Source organism: Aptenodytes patagonicus, chromosome 2 (assembly GCF_965638725.1).
Source record: "Aptenodytes patagonicus chromosome 2, bAptPat1.pri.cur, whole genome shotgun sequence".
In the NCBI taxonomy this organism is placed as follows: Eukaryota; Metazoa; Chordata; class Aves; order Sphenisciformes; family Spheniscidae; genus Aptenodytes; species Aptenodytes patagonicus.
The window spans coordinates 38,838,296-38,857,199 of record NC_134950.1 but is presented as its reverse complement, the minus strand read 5'-3'; the positions used below and the strand labels follow the sequence as shown (position 1 = coordinate 38,857,199).

At 36.9% G+C, this 18,904-nt stretch overlaps 1 protein-coding gene across 1 annotated transcript in view; it reads right to left on the bottom strand.

Moving 5' to 3' along the window:
• The window catches only part of ARFGEF1 (ARF guanine nucleotide exchange factor 1), a 100,940-nt gene that overhangs the window by 13,232 nt on the left and 68,804 nt on the right, over window positions 1-18,904 (bottom strand). The window contains exons 20-32 of the mRNA XM_076329594.1: window positions 15,366-15,494; window positions 12,003-12,161; window positions 11,472-11,622; window positions 7,791-7,881; window positions 6,564-6,604; window positions 6,306-6,475; window positions 5,515-5,666; window positions 5,181-5,353; window positions 4,023-4,183; window positions 3,230-3,360; window positions 1,539-1,668; window positions 352-487; window positions 126-264 (exon numbers count right to left, since the gene is read on the bottom strand). Of these exons, the coding sequence (XP_076185709.1) occupies window positions 126-264; window positions 352-487; window positions 1,539-1,668; window positions 3,230-3,360; window positions 4,023-4,183; window positions 5,181-5,353; window positions 5,515-5,666; window positions 6,306-6,475; window positions 6,564-6,604; window positions 7,791-7,881; window positions 11,472-11,622; window positions 12,003-12,161; window positions 15,366-15,494 (1,763 nt within the window). The remainder of the gene's footprint in view (window positions 1-125; window positions 265-351; window positions 488-1,538; window positions 1,669-3,229; window positions 3,361-4,022; window positions 4,184-5,180; window positions 5,354-5,514; window positions 5,667-6,305; window positions 6,476-6,563; window positions 6,605-7,790; window positions 7,882-11,471; window positions 11,623-12,002; window positions 12,162-15,365; window positions 15,495-18,904) is intronic.

The following is an 18,904-nucleotide window of genomic DNA, read 5'->3' as shown; positions in this document are numbered from 1 at the left end:
AAAGTCTGCTTCTATTTAGTCCACACATAACAGCTTTTTGTTCACCCCACCTATTAGATATCTAACAGTTTGAACTCATCTAGCTAAACTGTTTTACGAAGTATAAATATTAACAGTTGTCTTACGCATGAGGGATTGTAGTTTTGAAAATATCCAGCATGCAAGTACAAGTTTTATCCCAGATTTCTAGGGTAAACTTTTCACCATTTAGGATGACAACATTCTCCAAACAGTTTGTACCAGACCGTGCCAGTTGTTCATTGTCTGAAAAAGACAAACAGTGCATTTGTTTATTCACATTCAACATAGTAAAATGTTAACATTGTTTAACGTAATTTGGTACAGTCCTACCTTGCTGCACACACCAGTACAGCTGTGCAAATATATCATCCAAAAGAACATCACTAAGTACTTCTAAATACTGTGTGAATACATCACATATTGCATAAAGTGCATGGTTGCAAGTAGTTGTCATCCATTCAGCTTTCTAGGAGGGGGGAAAAAAGAAGTTACAACTTTGTTTAAGGTGAAACTTTTAGGATACACATCCCTGCAGGCAGATGGATATATGCATTTACTCAATTTGAATTGCTTTATAGTGACATGCAATTCCTTTCTATATCTCAAAACCCCCAAAACTTGGAGCTCCAACTTTTGCTTTGCTAACTAGCAGGTTTAAAAAACTACAGAAACAGACAAACGACTATTCTTGGAGACCAGATTATAGGACTGACAAGCACTCACCATCATGAGATACTGAGTTTGACATTAAACTTAATGTCTAACCCTAGCTCAATAGTTTAACACCAAGCTAAGTTTTCTGTGTTTCTTCTAAATATTTTCCAGGGAATAGAAATTTAGGAAGTGAGACATATCCTTCTACAAATAGACAGACAGCCTCCCAAACAGTTGACAGTTTTGATCAAACTTCTAATATTAATAATTTACAGATAATTTACATTAGTAAGCCCATTTCTGTTTCACTTCCTTGTCGGGACAGTACCCAGTCCTGGTTTGGCAGGCCAAAACCTGTTTGGCTGGTCAAAGGGGTGCAGTGAAAGCACAGTGCTCTTTTGGGGTTTTGTTTGTTTGATTGTTTTTTTTTCCTAGGCATCAAAAAGTTTTGAACTAGCAGAACTTATTTCTTCTAATTGTGACTTCACTGCTGATTACAAGCCTCATTCCATTGAGCACGTCGCCATGAAATGATGTGTGTGTCAGATTCCAGACATCATGTGTAAAAGCTGCAGCTGTTCTTACAAACCCTAGATATGTTGCATTTTATGCTATTCTTCTATCGTTCGTAGTGTGAACTACTAGGCCTTTTACACAATGGTTAAAAAAAAAAAAAAAAAAAAGAGAAAAGTGACAATACCTCCAACACAATGCTAATAAAATAAAAAAAGGCTACTAGAACCACACATCAACCATGTAAGTTTTGAGGTTTGCCTTACATTACTTGATAAGCTATATTACTAATCAGGTTTTCTACTGTGAACATAGATCTCATGTAAATTATCTTCCCCCACTTTTTTCACCTCAGTCTGCTGTTCTGGCAGTTTCATGTTGTCAAATATCCTGAAAACAATCCGAAACAAATCTTGCCACCAGTGTTTTTCATAAGTATGGCCATATGTCTTCATTATTTCAAACATTACTGTTAAGCCCCTGAAATGAAGAAAGAACAAGATACATTAAGAGTTACAAAAAGACAAGCACTAGACCAAGTATGTCCAACTGCAACAGCAATAACAAACTCAAGTACTGTTAAGAACATTATACATTGATCTGACGTGGATCAGTCACACTAGTGCACTAAAATGAACTAGAAAGTCAGCTTGTTTAAAAAGCACTTAAAAGTCACAGGCAATAGCCAGAAAATACTTTTGAGAACTGCGGTAATTTCAAATTAAAATAGGAAAATAACTTCTTTACAAAGGACCACAAAAACAAAGGAACAAGTATTTCCAGGTAAGAAACACAGAGGTCTAGAAATGAGCATTAATCTTCACCAGCTATAAAGGGAGTCCAGATGCATAGCTTGCATGTAGATGTGTAAATTTAAAATGATTTGTATACGACCTCTCATATTTAGCATCAGAACTGCAACAGAATATACTTTATATGGGAAAAGCCATATTCAAGGGAAATAAGCAGGTTTTACATGAAATCAGAGAACAGCTTTGCTTTCTGCAATCCTCAGCCAGTTAATGAATCATGGTATAAAACCAGTTTTAAAATCCTCAAAGTAAGTATGATGGGCATGACACAGGAAGGCAGGCAGGACTGGGGTCATGAGTTTTAATTAAAAACAAACAAACAAAAAGATTCCAACAGAATTTTGCTGTTGGAGTCCACTAAAACAAAGCTACTCATTGCATGGAGCATTTTACATTTGTTTTAAACAGAGCAAAAACGGAAATGTGACACAAGGCCTACCCAGGTCAACTATGACAAATCACTAAAATGGAGTAAGTAAGAGGGGCATATATCTTGGAATCAAACATCATACATTTATATTTACTAATGAATAGAGAGGAACAGTATTGCCACTGGAAAAATACAGATTTGGATATTAATCCAATGTAATGCCTTATTTAAAAAACAAAACAGGGTGTGTGTGTTTAATGCGTATTGACCATGTAGAGTTGACCTTCCATGTTAAAATAATGCTTGCTTGTTCTATGTTAGGAAAGTTAAAAGTTGACTTTTACATTTTACTGTGTTCTAGGTATAAACTGCCTCCGTGGCATCCGACTGTAAGTTTAGTTGAGCTGTTTTAAATAGTTTACAGATTCTATAATAAATGGAGAACAGTCACTATATTTTAATTTACTTAAGCTTTAATTTATTTTCAAATGAACTATTTAAATAGTTCTTATCTTTGTGATTTCATGGCTATTCATCCTAAACAGGCACTATTTGAATATTTAACTTTAAGAAAATTTAATACTCATCTATTTAACATAATGCAATCACAACCACGTAACTTCATTATTTATTATAACGGAAGATAAAAATTTCATATGTAAAGAACACAGACTTAATTTCTACATTCCAGCATCTATTTAAAAGGTGTTTTTAAAAAGTCTGGTGTTCCCACAGTTATATCACCTAAATTAAATACGTAAGTCATTTTATGATGGTTATGTTTACTACGAGAGTTGTTTCTATTTTAAAAGTGTAAAGTAAGACTTTTAAAATTTGAATTACAAATACTGATTGTTACCTGGTTCTTACATCTAATTTGCATCTATTGATGATACAGGACAACTCAAACAGAATTGGGAACCATCCTCGCACCCACACTCTGTCTTCGGGAGCTACATTCATATCATCACTTGTGTATTCCTTGAATGCCTTCAGAAGAAAACACAGGGTTATACAGAGTCATAAGAGTTAGATTCTTCAAAATAAAACACAATTTGGACTGTAAATAACAAACAATCTCTTCTGTACTAGTATTACACCCTGATACCTCAGGTGAACTGGCAATCAAAATAATAATACCGAGAAGGTGCAGTGTTTTTCAAAGTAATACTTAGTGTATTATGAAAAGTAAACTAAAAAAATGAACAAGATGATACATTCAAGCATCAGTTTTTGCTTACAGTGCAGTCTGGGTGTCCTACTCTCTTTTTATAGAGACAGCACTGAAAGTGAGGATCTACCATAACATTTTGAGGATATCAAGCATTTCTGCTTATGCCACTATCTATTCTTCACAATATTTCTCAGCAGAGAGCAGATCCTGAGATACGTTGATTTCCAGCAGCTCTCAGGAAAGCTAGCCACCAGCTGAACTGGGTGGATGGGGATGGGCAGGGGGGGAGAAAAAAAAAAAATTGGTGATACTTTCAAAGCCTGTGGCATTTTACACTCCTATTGCTTCTGAATAAAGTACATTTTTTCCATTAATCTCTGAAACTTGAAGGGAAGCCAATAAGGTTAGCTCGAGTTTTTTTTCTTTATAAAAGCACTGTTGATTAAAGCATTTATAATTTAGTTAATACAGACTATACCTGAGGTCTATCAGATACATATTTTGCACAGTGGCGAATGAGGCGGATCGCTTCCATACTGGTATCTGGAAATGCTGCATTGCAGGCAAATTCAGACAAGCACTTTACTGCATCCTGGAAAGAATCTATGGTTGCTGGGAAGTGTTTTTCAAACACAATCGCTGGGAGAAAAGTGTGAACAGAAGGAAAAAAAGTGTCATGCTTTAAAATCTATTAATTCTAATATGAACTGATTGTAACAGAAGTCATGAGAGACTGGTTCACTGATTGGTGCTGTCAAATGCTTAAGTAGTAACAAAAACTAAAAAATGAATGCTTAACCAAAAAAAAAAAAAATCACCTAGAGGGCATTCTAGTTTGACAGTAAATAAGTGTCCACAATAAATCAAGGTAGCATCTAGTCTAAAGGAGGGAAATTTAAAACAGTTAAGCAAGAACAGAGCAATAGGCTTACTGCTTAACACTAGTCTGTGTGATCAGAGCTGAAGAGGGCTACATAAAGCAGAGAGTTACATCTACAAAAGGACTTCCCTCAGCAATACGGTCCTGTTGCCTTGATTTTAAATAGTCACTTTTGAGGAAAAAAACCATTCTTCCTCAATGCTGAAAAAGTTTTAGGAACTTGCAGAGACTGAGACAGAATAAAGAGATCCCTTATGGCACTTAAAGCCCGAGATCTAGTTTAGAATTGAATTGGGCAGGGAGGGGGCGGAATCATAGTGCCACCTAGCTCAGCACTTTCTCCTAAACAGGGCCATAGACAAGCACAAATCAGAAACAAGGAAAAAAATAAGCAAACAACGTAACAGTAAAGACTACACAAATCTTTTTCGGGGTGGGGGGTGGGGAATATAAAATTCTTTACTTAAATGAAAATGTATATGTTCAGTAAAATTATCTAAGGCTCGACTTGTTTTACTACAGAATGCTACAAAATTTTTTTTTTAAAGTCATAAAGGAAGACAGATAACTGTAATCTTACTGAATTATTTTCATAAGTATTTTCCCAGAGGATTAGTTGAAAAGTGTAAAACATTGGTTCTAAAGCATGAAGCGGGCTTTACTATGCAGGCTGTAGAGCCAACAGATAAACAAAGATTCTCAGAGTCTCTGGAGTCACATACACTTTCATGATGTCTGAATATCATCAGTACTCACTGACAATGTGTCCCGTAGTCTGGAACGCAAGTTCCACTATACTTTCATCCTGATCTGAGGCTGCCAGATGAAATACTGAAAAAATGTTTTTCCAGCCAGAACGAATGTTAGCAGCCTGGGAATTTACCATCTGTGCAATACACCGTACAACCATGTCTCGAATAGTAGGAGACCTAAATTAAGATAATAAACAATAATTGTTTAAACTAAATTACATAATCAATTAGAATAGTATAATTCTCCTGCAACTGATTTTACAAAAGCAATTTGAAACATGAATTGCAAAAGTTGGTGCTTATGATCCCAGGCGATTCAATTAATTGTATGTTATTACCTGTTTCTCTTCATGATATGTTCAAATGGTCTTAGGAAGTCCTTCTGGAATCGGAAATTAGCAAGTTCTCCCTTTTCTAAGAACTTCATTGATAATTGCCTTAATGAGTCTACTGCAAAAATAGCTACATCTTCATTGGGATTGCAGCCAACCTGATAACGTAGAATAGAAATGCATAGTAAGCTTGCATCAGAATTCTTATGGATTCAGCCCAAGCTGCCTTTACGTTTGATAACGGAGAACTAAGCAGTACTGGAAAATTAACAAAATTAAACAGCAGCCAATCCCATAAACCACATTGTTAATGCAATTCAATAATCCCTAACCCAATTCCAGCTATTTTCTACATTATATATCCTAGCATTTAAAACTTTCTAAAAATAAGCAAGCTGTCTAGAAAGACTTCAATAAGCTGTACTAAAAATGTATGTCAAACATTCACCTGATAAATAGTCAATTTAGACTTGAACAGAAAACAAACTCTTATCCCAAGCTTCATAAAACCCCCCAAAATTACAACACATAACTAAAGGCAGCCAGTTCAAGACCCAGGTCATGATAAATAACTTAATGTATACTCCTGCTTTTTACATTTATTATATCGTGTACCTCTGCCTTCTTGCAGGCCTTTCCAGCTTTACAATTTTTGTTGTGTTTTAAACTACTTACACAGAAGGACAGAAAAAACAGTGTAATTCAGATGAGCACATATTTTTCCAACAAATGTCTAAATAAAGTTTGTTTGTATCGATAATTCAAGGAGTATGCAGTATTATTATTAACAGGGATACCTTATTAAAATGATCTCCAATTACTTCCCAGATTCTAGACCACTGTAGCCTTATCCGGCCCATGTTGTAGTAAGAAATCTCTACTATCTTCTGCAGACTAAACATTCGAGGGTGGGTAGCAGACAGCAGTTCATCCATAGATACAGCACAAAGCCAGCGAACGAAATCCACTGTTAAATGACCACAGATTTTAATGCAATATTTTTCCAAGGTTTAAGGCAAAGCTGCTTTGTAGTTGGGGGGGGGGATAAAACCTACCAATAGCATTTCCATCCAATCTTGTAGATCCCGTAAATATTCTGTAAAGTGCAGTTTAAGACATCGTTACAATTTCTTTAAAAAGCATCTGTTAAACATGTATTCAAGATTTTTTTAAATATATAGACACCGCCTGACTACCTTTATTTATTAAAAAACAATTAGTAATTGTGGAAAAATACTGAGCTTTGAAAATAAAATCAGAAATATTTCAATTGTTTCTGTTATTTAAAAATAACTCCCATATGCATACGTGGAGTCTGGGAGGTGAGCATTGTTTCTAATACCATCCACTCACTGACAGTGACTGATGAATAATGTCAGTAGTTTATAAACTATTCAGCCCTGCTCCAAATTCAGAAGTCAAACTTCTCCAGAGTGCACAATTCCTATTTGCCATGACAAATAGATACTTGAAACACTTCCCATTATGAAGTGGGGAGAAATACTGCAAACCTAAAGAGCTATTACGTGTTTGACATTAAGCCTCCAGTTTGCTTGATGTGATTTTACTGCTAGGCAACTTTCATCGAACTGACATCGATCTTGCTGCCTATACTCAATCACAGAAATGCCTGTAAGCCTTCAGAATGATACCCCTTTATGATTGTCAATTTTGACAACCATTAAGAAAATGATGTTTTCTGATTTCTTGTATGCTGAGAGAACAGGATCCATTAACACTCCAGTCTGATCAGTACTTTACAATATAAACAGGGAATTTTTATGATATGTATTATGCCTGATCAAATCCAGTTATGATAAATATGACTCACAGAAAGGCAGACTGGAATAATAATTTTGGTAATTTCAGACAACATCTACATAACCTAGAGGAAAGCAGGGAGTCAGTAATTACATTTAGGAGAAAAAGGGTCTGTCAATAATGCTCCCTGTACTAAAGCAAAATGAGATTTGCTCTACGTTACTATATATAGCAAATCAAGTTTCACTGGACAGTATGGCAGTCTTCATTCTGCAACTCCCCTGTAATAATTTTATAACAGTAAAAAGGCTTCTTGCCTAATCTTTGTTCTGTTCCTTCTTGCAAAAATACTTCTGCTCCATAAAAAAAGGAAAAACCCCACAAAACCGAAAAGCACTTTAATATGGTAGTATTTATGTAGTTTTTTCCAAATGGGGTAAACTAATGTCCTATTATTAGCACAGGGTATTCAAATATTGATTAAAAAGCTTAAGGTGGCAACAGCAAATTTAATACAATACCTGTCTACAGCAACGACAACACTTTGGGAGCTAGTTTCACCAATGGATTCCTGAATACTTGCGATCTGCTTCCAATCCACGTTTCCACCAACTACAGTGAACAAAATTTGAAAAATGGGTAAGACATAACACAGAAAGGGCTGGGAAGAAAGAGGAAGAGAAGTCATGCCACTACCAGTATAATAAAATATATTTTTAATTCACAAAAAAGAGAAGTACATCATTAATTTCCCTTGCATGAGCTGGGCATCTCAATGAACAGTTGCATGTTGGTCTAAGTCCTAATTCTCTATCCATGTATAAACTATATTAGTCCCAGAAAACTGTCCACATTTGGAACAATTGTATGAATAGATACAAGTGAAAAAAATTTCAAAAGCACAAGAACCACCTTTTCCTCTCCATCTTTCAGTGGATCTTTGGTAATTCTGCTACTGAAAATACACAACATATGATGGGGAATACTGCACAGAGGAGAACTTTGCACACTTTATTAGCAGCAAGTGAGTAAATCCATCCTGATAGGTTTTCTTTTTAATCATTCACAGAGAAGAGCTCCCACCAAAACTCCATCTTAAAGCTACATCTCAAGTACAGCAAAATTATCACCTAACAATAGCAAGAAAAATCTGTAAATAAAAATAGCAATATTTATTTTGGAGGCTAGAACTGTAACCCACATCTAGGAAAGCTCATGTTAAGAAAATGCTAACTTCACAGTGAGCAAATTTCTGAAATTTCTGGCAATCTCTAAGTCCCCCTCCACCCCCCACATCAAAAAAAGAGCAGGAATCTTACAACCATTCTGGGTAATTCCACCTACCCTGTATTTAGGTTTGTTTTTTTCCCCAGGCAGCCTATCAGAAAGATAGGGGAGAACAGAAGACTGAAAGAAGGCCAGCAGTTCTGTTCTCAGAGCTTTGCAGAGACGAAAAGTTCTCATGTTTCAGACTGCCTCCCAAAAATCTGCCTCCGAGTCTTGCTGTGCTCCACACTTGGAGGTGGCTGGAAATGACTGGCTGTCAAAGCTAGGTAAACCGACCCATCTGAAGTATTTTTCTAGGGCATTTATGGAGTAACCTTTCTGTACATACATGCATACATATGTAACCTTATACTAGTATTTCAGCAACTTATAATACTGTTGGGTTTGATCAAGACTTCTCTTGTAAGTACACAAGCTGCCAGTATCAATTAGCTTGAATCTTGGTAATGCATCAGCAAAGAAATGTATCAAATGAGCAGCTGTGTGAACTGAATTGAAGGGCTATTTCCAAGAAGTCAGGTAACCCCAACCAACTCTGCCAGTTTGCTTGAGAATTCCTTATTATCGTAGGATTTACAATCAATGCTGGAAAACCTAAACAGACATCAGATTTATAATCCAACAGTTATGAGATCTTTTACAATGGAACATTAAGCAGAATTATGTAGGTGACTATGAAAAACTGATTCCTCAGATTCCCATTGTCCAAAGAGGATTTCTGGTTACCTAAGAAGTACACTTTGGCTACAACCTACTCACAGCAGCAGGTTTTGTCTTCCAACTGTATGAATATAAACTAGAGTAGAAGAAAGCTGAACTTCACAGTTACAACTCCAAGTAAGACAACATTCCTACCAAAGACATAAAGGAATAGATGCTTATTCATTTACTTTTACAACCCACGTGCTTGTGATGCCTTGAATTTTCAAGTAAAACTAAAAAGGGCCACAGCAGGAAGATAATGCAAGAGTGATGAAGACATTCAAATGTAGATGCCTGAAGAGTGCACACCTGAATCCTCGTTCAGGCAGTAAATTAACAAAAGGGTTTTTGGGGTTGGTTTTGTTTTTTTAAAAAACACGCACTTCTAACTTCAGCAAGAAGAGTGAATGCTGCTGCTTATGCACGTCTGATTTTGCAAGCACGTTTGAAAGATGAAGCTTCTGTGTCACCACACTGCAACTTCACTTATTCTAATTAAACAACTATTTTCCTCTAAAATATATGTCTGTATATATGGACATATGCACTATGGGTTCTTCACAGGAATTTAGGTTTATAGGAAGGTTGCTCGAAAGCCACAGTTCCAGAGGATACTTCAGAGTGATCATAGAAAGAAGATTAAAGTATCTGCAACACAGGATTTGTGGAGAACAGTGAAAAAACGAAAATAGTTGAGAAAATGACTATGTTCTTACAGCCCCTAAGTGCATGAAAACCAAGTTCCTTTGAGTTAGGCATTGTCCTATAAGATTGAAGTAGTATTATTGGGGGGGGGGGGGGGAGGAGTGGAGAAAATGGTTAAGTTGCCATATGCGCACTGTAACAAGCATTCCAGAAATTCAAATCAGAGAGAAACATTTTATACATTTGGGCATAGACTATTTTCCTTAGAAATGTAGTTGACAGAGGGGAAAAAAGTCTTTATGAGTTGGATCTACACCAATGACTAGCAAGTATGATTTAGAGACACCCGACTACAGTTTACATTCTCGAGCTATTATGACTTAAAATTTTTAAAGGCCAGTCACTTCAGCACAGAGAAACTGCCAGCATTTGGAAATAGCGAAGTTGGATAGGTCATCGGGGAACACTAAACTGGAGGATACATATTAAAAGGGCAGGAAGAAGCTCAGTATATGAGATGTTGGTAGACGCATTAGTTTCCAGGCATAAGGTTTCCCTTCAGCAACTCTTGGCAAGGTGAGGGGAGTACATAGAGGCAGGCCAAAGGAGAGCACAATGGAAAGAAAAGGACTGACTGCAGAGTAAGAAAAACCGTCTGGGAAGAACACAAAGCCAGACAGTTAGGACTAGCTGAGGGCTAAGATCAGGGAAACAAGTAAAATAATCATTACTCCTCAAAAAAAAAAAAAAAAAAAAAAGTTACATGAAAGATTGAGGGAACACAAAGCTTTTGCTTGGCTGTGGGTGAAGCTGTTCAACAGGCAGGAGGTACTGAGCATCATACTAACACTGAAACTTTCTAACAGTCAAATGGAATTATATATACTTCCTTGATGCTTCCATAGTTTCCTAATACTCTACACCTGTATGTCTTTAACTGTGTTCCTATAAAAAAAAAAAAAAAAAAAAAAAAAATCAACCTTTTTAAGATAATTTAAGGTAAGACCGGTATACCTTTCTAGGAGGATAGGAAACAACATCTCATTTATGGAGTAAATTTTGGCTCTCAGGTCAACCTAAAAAAGGCACGCACTTAGTACCAAAGAAACCAAAAGAGGAGGAAACAGAATTTCAGAATTTAAGCTCAACTAATCTTCCACTTGGTTTGAATACTGTGTATTTCTCACAAAGTTTCAGAACAGGATACTTAATCTACACATACTAACTTGCCTGTTTGGTAAAATACTTGGGTGCACTAATGTTGCAATATTATTAAATCTGGTCATACCATCAGCAATCCATTCTTACTTGGTCAGCTATATTTTAATAGAAATGAATAATGTATCATTTTCTTACATTTCCCACTCTTCTATCCTAGCAATAATACTTAACAGAGCAAAACAAATATTCCAGAAATATTTGGAAATTAAGCCTAAGACAGTTTTATAAGGACTACTTCATGATCTCGTCTCCGAACCTCACAGTCAATAATGGAAACAAAGGACAAACTTTAATATCTATCTGAACAAAGCCAGTTAAATTAAATACTTCATATCTTCATTACTTACCCAGTCCCAGCCCCACAAATTCATCGGGTGCCTGATCTTTTGTTCCAGTAAAAGAACCTTCCCTGCCACGCACTGTCCCTGAGATGTAGCGAGGTTTTACTCCAGTTCCTATTAACTGTGCCAGTTCAAGTTGACTGATGCATTTCAGAATCTATTCCAGAGAGTAAAGAAGTTGTTTATCAACAATAAGCAGTTTGAAATAGTAAAAAATAAATAAATAAAAATCTTTAGGCAGATCTTTAGAAGAAAAAAAATTCTAAACACTCAAGGTCAGACAAGTATTTCTGTTCTTCTAAAATGAATATTAATTGAAATACTGTTGGATTAGTCTCACACTTTTATTTCTCACTTGGACATGTGTTGCTACTTTAATTGGCTGCATAATGTGCAATTCTACATAATGTATGTACAAAAGTATATACTTGGCACTTATCTAAAAACCACTGTATTTATGCACAAACAAGTACACTACTGTGTTCAAAATCAGTACACATGCTTTCTTAACAGTTTAAGTACAAATGACTCTTGTACCTCATGCCAGGAATTTCCTAAATAGTTTCCATCTGTATGAGCCACCGTGATGAGAGTTTTAATTGTGTCAATGTTCTTCTGCTTCATTTCAGTAATACCAGAACTCACTGTAAGTAACGTAAATCTTGCTAACGCTTGGACATAGGCATCTCTTTCAAGCTACAAATGGGAGGAAAAAGAAAAAGTTATACATATTTTCTCAGTTTCTCGTTCTTTGTACAATCTGTGTGATTTCAGCAACTATATCATTTACCTTACTCTTCATAGAACTGAATTTCCAAAGCATTCTACATAGTGAAAATACCTCATGTTCTTCCGTAGTAAGCTGTGGGACAAAATCAGGCTCCCTCTATTCAGGAACATGAAGTGTAATGTCTGACAGCATAGAACACATAGGTTGTTGTAAGGTTTCTGGGTTTGGTCTTTTTGCATTTTTGGGGGGCTTTTCTGGGAAACAGGATGCTGTTTCAGAAGAAGGGTGGCTTCTTAGCTAAGCTTTTAATATTCTTGTACTACACCTGGACCTACTCTGAAAATACTGCCTTAGCAGATTCTCTCAAGTTGTAGGATTTTTTTGGCAACAGAATCTAAATAATGTATCTAAAAGGTATGTTTTGCCAGTTCCACAAAACTGCTCAAAATATATTTGATTTAATCTACGCTGTTTGGAGCACCTCAGAAGCTTGTGAGGCGAGACTGTCATGGGTGGGTAAACAGCAAGTGACCTATAATCTAGGCAGAGGAAATCAATCTCGCAAAAAAGAATGTTCCACATGTAGGTACCTGATTTCTAAGCACAGGGTATCTATAAACACCAAAGGAAACTCCTCAGATCTCATATAAACCGATTACAATGGTAAAAAAGGAATTACAGTTGAGGTCACAAGTGCATTTTACTTTCCTGTCATGTATGATCCGAAGGCCATAAAGTGAAATGGTTGTACATCAGAGAAACAAATGACAACTATGAAATATATTTAACTGTTTGGATGTTTAAGACTATTTTGAAATTAAAATCATTGAGCACATAATAAACAAAATATAAAATATTAAAAAAAAAAATCCCAGGAAGAATGTCTGTTTCATAGAGAAAACACGAACGCCACAACAGTGGGCAATGATAGAAGGGACGGATTCTCACAGAGCCACATAGCATGGCTGCCATGTTCAATCCCAACTACTACTAGAGGGTACGCTGGCAAAGGCACACCAAATGATGTATAAGCACAGAAAAATGGAAGTTTCATGGAAAAAGTATTAAGCAAAGAAGATTTAGAGTCTACAAACTGTGTATCTTCTGTAAAAGGAAAATGTTTTCAGTCCTACCTTCCCTCTCTGTTCCATACAGATATACCCCATCTGCCCCTTTTTCCAAGCCATCGAAGTAGGAGAAAAACAACTAAACAATGTGTCCATCAACCAGAAAGTAAAACCAGATGATACAGGCAAATTAAGTACGTTCTTTTGATGTGCATCTTGTCCCAGATGCTTAAAGACAAAAGCCAGACTGTATGACAGTCTAAAATTAAAAGCATAAATAATTAAAAACAGAATCTTTAACTGAGGTTTTAGAGGTGAACATGCATAGCTTAAACTATATTGTGTACTTTGTGAATTTTCTTAAAACTAAAAGCCTCCAGCTCCCTCCATTATCTCTCAAGGTGTGTAAACTAATGTTAACTATTCTTAGACACCAGTCTTAACTTCTGTATGTTTATTCAATGAAATAGAAAAGTTGCCAGCACCAGTTAAGCACAAGAGGAAAAACCTGCTTCCAACAGAAAAGATCCCTAAGTCAGCTCAAGTACAGATTTGCCAGTCTCCTTCAAACCACCAGAGCTATCTGGCATCTGAAGTCAGACAACACTGCCATCTAATCAGGACCTCGTGCAATGGAATCATCCTGTAATGTACTGAAATCATCAACAAACCAGTATTGTTTTTAGTGATATCAAAAAAACAGAATTCCCATAGGAAACCAAGAAGGACTATCACTTACATTGAAAATACAAAACCAAGTTTTTAAATTTCAGCAAATGAGAAGTGTTGTTTTTGAAACACCTCCAGTTCAATCAAGTTTGTCCTAAGCCAATGGAAGGGCGTGACTGATTCTGGTACATTCTTGGAGCATGGGGATCTTAAAGTAAACATGTCCTTGCCCTCCCCACTCAAGGCAGACCACTGCAGGACTGGGAGCTAACCCCTGCAGCTGCTGAAACTGATATTTGTACCAGTTCCACTTTTGCAGCTTAGAAACAAAAATAACAGGAATGTGAATTTCATTGAACAGCTGCAGGCTCCAGGGAAAGCTCTGTTAATCAAACTTTTAAGTCTGTTCAGTTTAAGGTTTGGGGGAGCAGGGGGATGAAGTGGAAAGACAGAGGAAGGAAACCTTACATGATCTCAAACAGACTTTTTTAAGCAGCTGTATCAGAGGTCCCAATGTGCCTTTCCACATTAGTGATAAAAAATTATCTAATTTGCTAAATACAAGTGCAAGGGGAGAGGGAAGCAAAGCATTCACTATCATAACATAGTTCAACAGTTTTTACTTAAAGTTAGTCTTACAAGGTTATTGGGTTTTTTGAGTGGTTTTTTTTTTTTTTTTTTTAAATGTTTGCAATGTACACATGAAATAATGCAATGTCAAACATGAATGTTGCTTGCCTCTCTCTTTAGCTATCCTTACAATGGACTTATGGCAGACCAGTACTCCATTTATTAACTAACAGTCTACAGTAACATAATAGTATGTTCACTACTGATGATTTTAAAATGGGGAGAAAAAAAAGGGCAAAAAAAAGCACCCAAGTTTAATCAGAATTACCCCCTGGAGCCAGAGAGTCTGAATTCTTGGCATTGTGCTTAATGCAAGACACATTCATGCATTACATCAGGAATGACATTTCCAGTGCCATAACTGTTAAAATGGTATCCAATTATAGAAATCTCAGATTAGTATAATCTCTCTGAAGTTGAGAACAATATTTCAAACACAGTTCACAGATTCTATTTTACTTACGAAAGAGGACAGAAAGACTCATTTTATGAAACATCACAACAAAGCTGAACAGCTTTGTAACAAAGCTAGAAAGAAAGTACTTTGACATAGAAGTAGTCAACTTAGGGGGAAACAAAAATTCAGTACATAGGCATGGCAGCACTTACCACAAGACACCAGGAAAAATAAAGGTCACTTTATTTAAAACACTTCCAGTCAAATATCAGATGAAGTAGTAATTGCAGAAGCAGGCAGCCTCTAGGTATTGCAGCGCATAGCTTCAGCAACAAGGACTCTTAGAACCCCACTAACATTCTGCTGGTACATAAATCAAAGTATTGTCTCAATCTTAAATTTTTTACCTGAATGTTGAAAATGCAAGCAATCCTGATTGCACATCGTATACCCTCCAAACAAAGAGAGGCAACTTCTGTGTCATCACAGTCCTGTAGACCCACACTGAATGCAGCTAGAAAAGGTGTCCATGCCAACTGGAATGTATGCAAAATGAAAGTTACATTGGCAACTGTTAGTACTTGAAGGGAATGTAATAGTTTCAACATCTTGCTGAAGTGTAAATTCCGTCCTTAACTCACGTCATTAACCTTGAAGTTGCCTTTTGCCAAAAAAGGAAATGGAATAGAATAGACATGAGACATAGAATAGGATAGAAGTAATGCAGATTGACCGTCCCCTCAGAAGCACTCTCCCTCTCCCTCAGCAACCAACACACACAACCGTCTTCAGACAGCTAGAAAAAAACAAACCCCAAAGCTGTATCAGTTAGATGTCTATTGGAGTTTCGGTATTCCTGGGATAACCTTTATCTTTGCACAGTGAGAAACAGAATCAATAGTTATTGCAAGTACCAACCCAGTGTGTAATAGATTCCTTTATGATGAAAAGTATGTGCTTAAATAAGACAAGTTTGTCCTGGTAACATCAGAAGGAGAAAAAAAAAAAGGTACAGTAAAATAGGGCAGCAAACTTTATTAATTCCACTAAAATTACGGTAAGACAACAACAGTAAGAGACAGGACACGACTCTTTCCTTGATCCCTCTGCTCTTAATTTTGTTGCCCTTGGCCCTCCATCTTTTTGTATCTAAGCCACTGTTGATGTTTCCCCTTCCTCTTGCCTTAGGTGGGACTGAGTGTAATACACTCAACTAAGTTATTGCAGGAGAATCCACGTGGTCCTGTCTTTGTGGTCAAGGCTCCCTCTCCCACAGGCAGAAAAAACAATCAGAAGATGCAGAGGATCCTGCCGCAACTACACGTGGTTATGGAAGCGAAACCCCTTGGTACCCAGAATGATTTTAGAAATCATTTTACCTGAAGTCACCCCAGATAAAATACAGAGTCAACAGGCACAGCAGGGAGCAACAGATTTCACACTTAATTTCATAATAAAATGAGGCACCACAGAGCTTTGGTTTCATTTAAGCCAGCAATTCCAAAAGCACTACCTCAGAAAAGCACTTAACACTTGCACGCACCAAACCATAACTCTGGGACAGTATTAAAGGCATCAGATGAATTCCTAGATCCAGGACTTAATTCCCTATTGCATGATCTTTAAAGGTCCCTTCCAAACCAAACTATTCTATGATTCTATGATCCAGAAGTGTACGTTTCTTCCCCCTCCCCTTTTCTAATTTTTCATTCCTATTGAAACCAAAACGACCTTAAAAATCGCAAAACTGAAATACTTTCTTAAGAACTTTCTAGAGATCTGTATAGTATGCTTTATAACTAGATTTACGCTGCTATTTATAATGGACTGTTTTGTCATTACTGGTGAAAATTAAGCCTCTAAAATAGACAATCAATTTTTGGCTGCTTAGATGGGTGCATAAAGTGAATTTTTGTTCTGTTTTAATCATTTAGCAAATATATCTGTAAATATAGTTACAACGATAAACTTTATACTGGCATAAATGGGTGAAAGATACCCAGAAATTTATAAAGTTTTGCTGAAATAAAAATTAAAAAGTCTAAATAAAAAATGTGAAATTAAATATTTAACTTCCACAGTTCTCACTTTTTCAAGAAGACAGCTCTCTCTTCAACATACTACATGGTCCTCAGTACTTTAATTAGTTTATGACCATCCTCAAGTAAGACGACTTCTAATTCTTATCACCTTCAAAAAAACGCTTAGGGTGTTAATTTACCCTGATGCTACATATTTTGCTCCTTTGAAAATGGATTTTGCAAAGGTACTTTTCAGATACTAAAGGCTAAGAATGTTACAGAGTAATAGGGCTGGTACCTTAAGGAAAAATAGTCTATGAACTTTACAGATGCCTGCATGCAAGTTATTTCATTTCAGCCTTAAAGAAGTCAACAGAGAGAAATTATGTACAGTACACCTCTGCTAAGTGACACCCTGCACGTAGATTTTAAACAAGGGCTTCATTTAGCATTAATCTGTACAAACAGAGTACTATCCTATTTTTATTAATATGGCGATAAAGAACTCAGAAGTTTGCCTCGTGGACACCAATCTTACAGCTAGATCCTCAGTGTGCCCAGGTGGCCAAGAAGGCCCATAGCATCCTGGCTTGTATCAGAAACAGTGTGGCCAGCAGGACTAGGGAAGTGATCATCCCCCTGTACTCAGCACTGGTGAGGCCGCACCTCAAATACTATGTTCAGTTTTGGGCCTCTCACTACAAGAAAGACATTGAGGTGCTGGAGCGTGTCCAGAGAAGGGCAACAAAGCTGGTGAAGGGTCTGGAGAACAAGTCTTATGAGGAGCAGCTGAGGGAACTGGGGTTGTTCAGCCTGGAGAAAAGGAGGCTCAGGGGAGACCTTATCGCTCTCTACAACTACCTGAAAGGAGGTTGTAGCGAGGTGGGTGTTGGTCTCTTCTCCCAAGTAACAAGTGATAGGACAAAAGGAAATGGCCTGAAGTTGCACCAGGGGAGGTTTAGATCGGATATAAGGAAAAATTTCTTCACCGAAAGGGTTGTCAAGCATTGGAACAGGCTGCCGAGGGAAGTGGTTGAGTCCCCATCCCTGGAGGCATTTAAAAGACGTGTAGACATGGTGCTTCCGGACATGGTTTAGTGGTGGACTTGGCAGTGCTACGTTAACGGTTGGACTCGATAATCTCAAAGGTCTTTTCCAACCTAGATGATTCTATGATTCTGGAGCCTTGGCCTGGAGCTCAACCTGACCTCACAGCACATCACTCCAGGGAACCATTTGTTTATTGTAATGGTAGTGGTCTGAGACTTCTACCTCCCTGGAGCAGTTCACAAAGGGGTCATATAAGGACCACTATTTGCACAAGGGCAGCAAATGAGAGTGCATGGTAAGGGCACAATAATTTATCTCAGTGGCAGTTAACTGTAATGAGTTAGGTATGCCAAAGACCATATCCAATAGCATACTGAGGCATAATACACTATTGAACATACTCTATATCTACGAATCTGAATCACTGGTATGGAAAGGGCATTTGGGATGCAGATAGCTACACAATAGCAAAGACAGGTGTTTAGAATAACGGTTTAAGCCATTAATAATGGTCCAAGCCATTAATAATGGTCCAGCTACCTCCCCCAAAACTAGATGACAGTCCTAGCCTTTCTGAAATATTAATTTGCAACACACAACATTAGACAGAAGTTTGTTCTAATAATTGCTCCCCCAAAATGCAATGAAGTAATCTCCCTTAGAAGCAGTAGGAGGGACTCAAACAATGAACTGGGATAAGTAATTTCTCACTTTTATAAATCTGTTGTTTTCACTACACCTCTATACCCAAAATAAAAATCTTATCGCTTCAAGTTTTTAACTACTCTTTATACTTTTGTCCCCTCAACATATTCCTCCTAACTCCGCCATTATATCAAGATGCTGCTTCTATCAGCATAGAAACTTCTTAAATC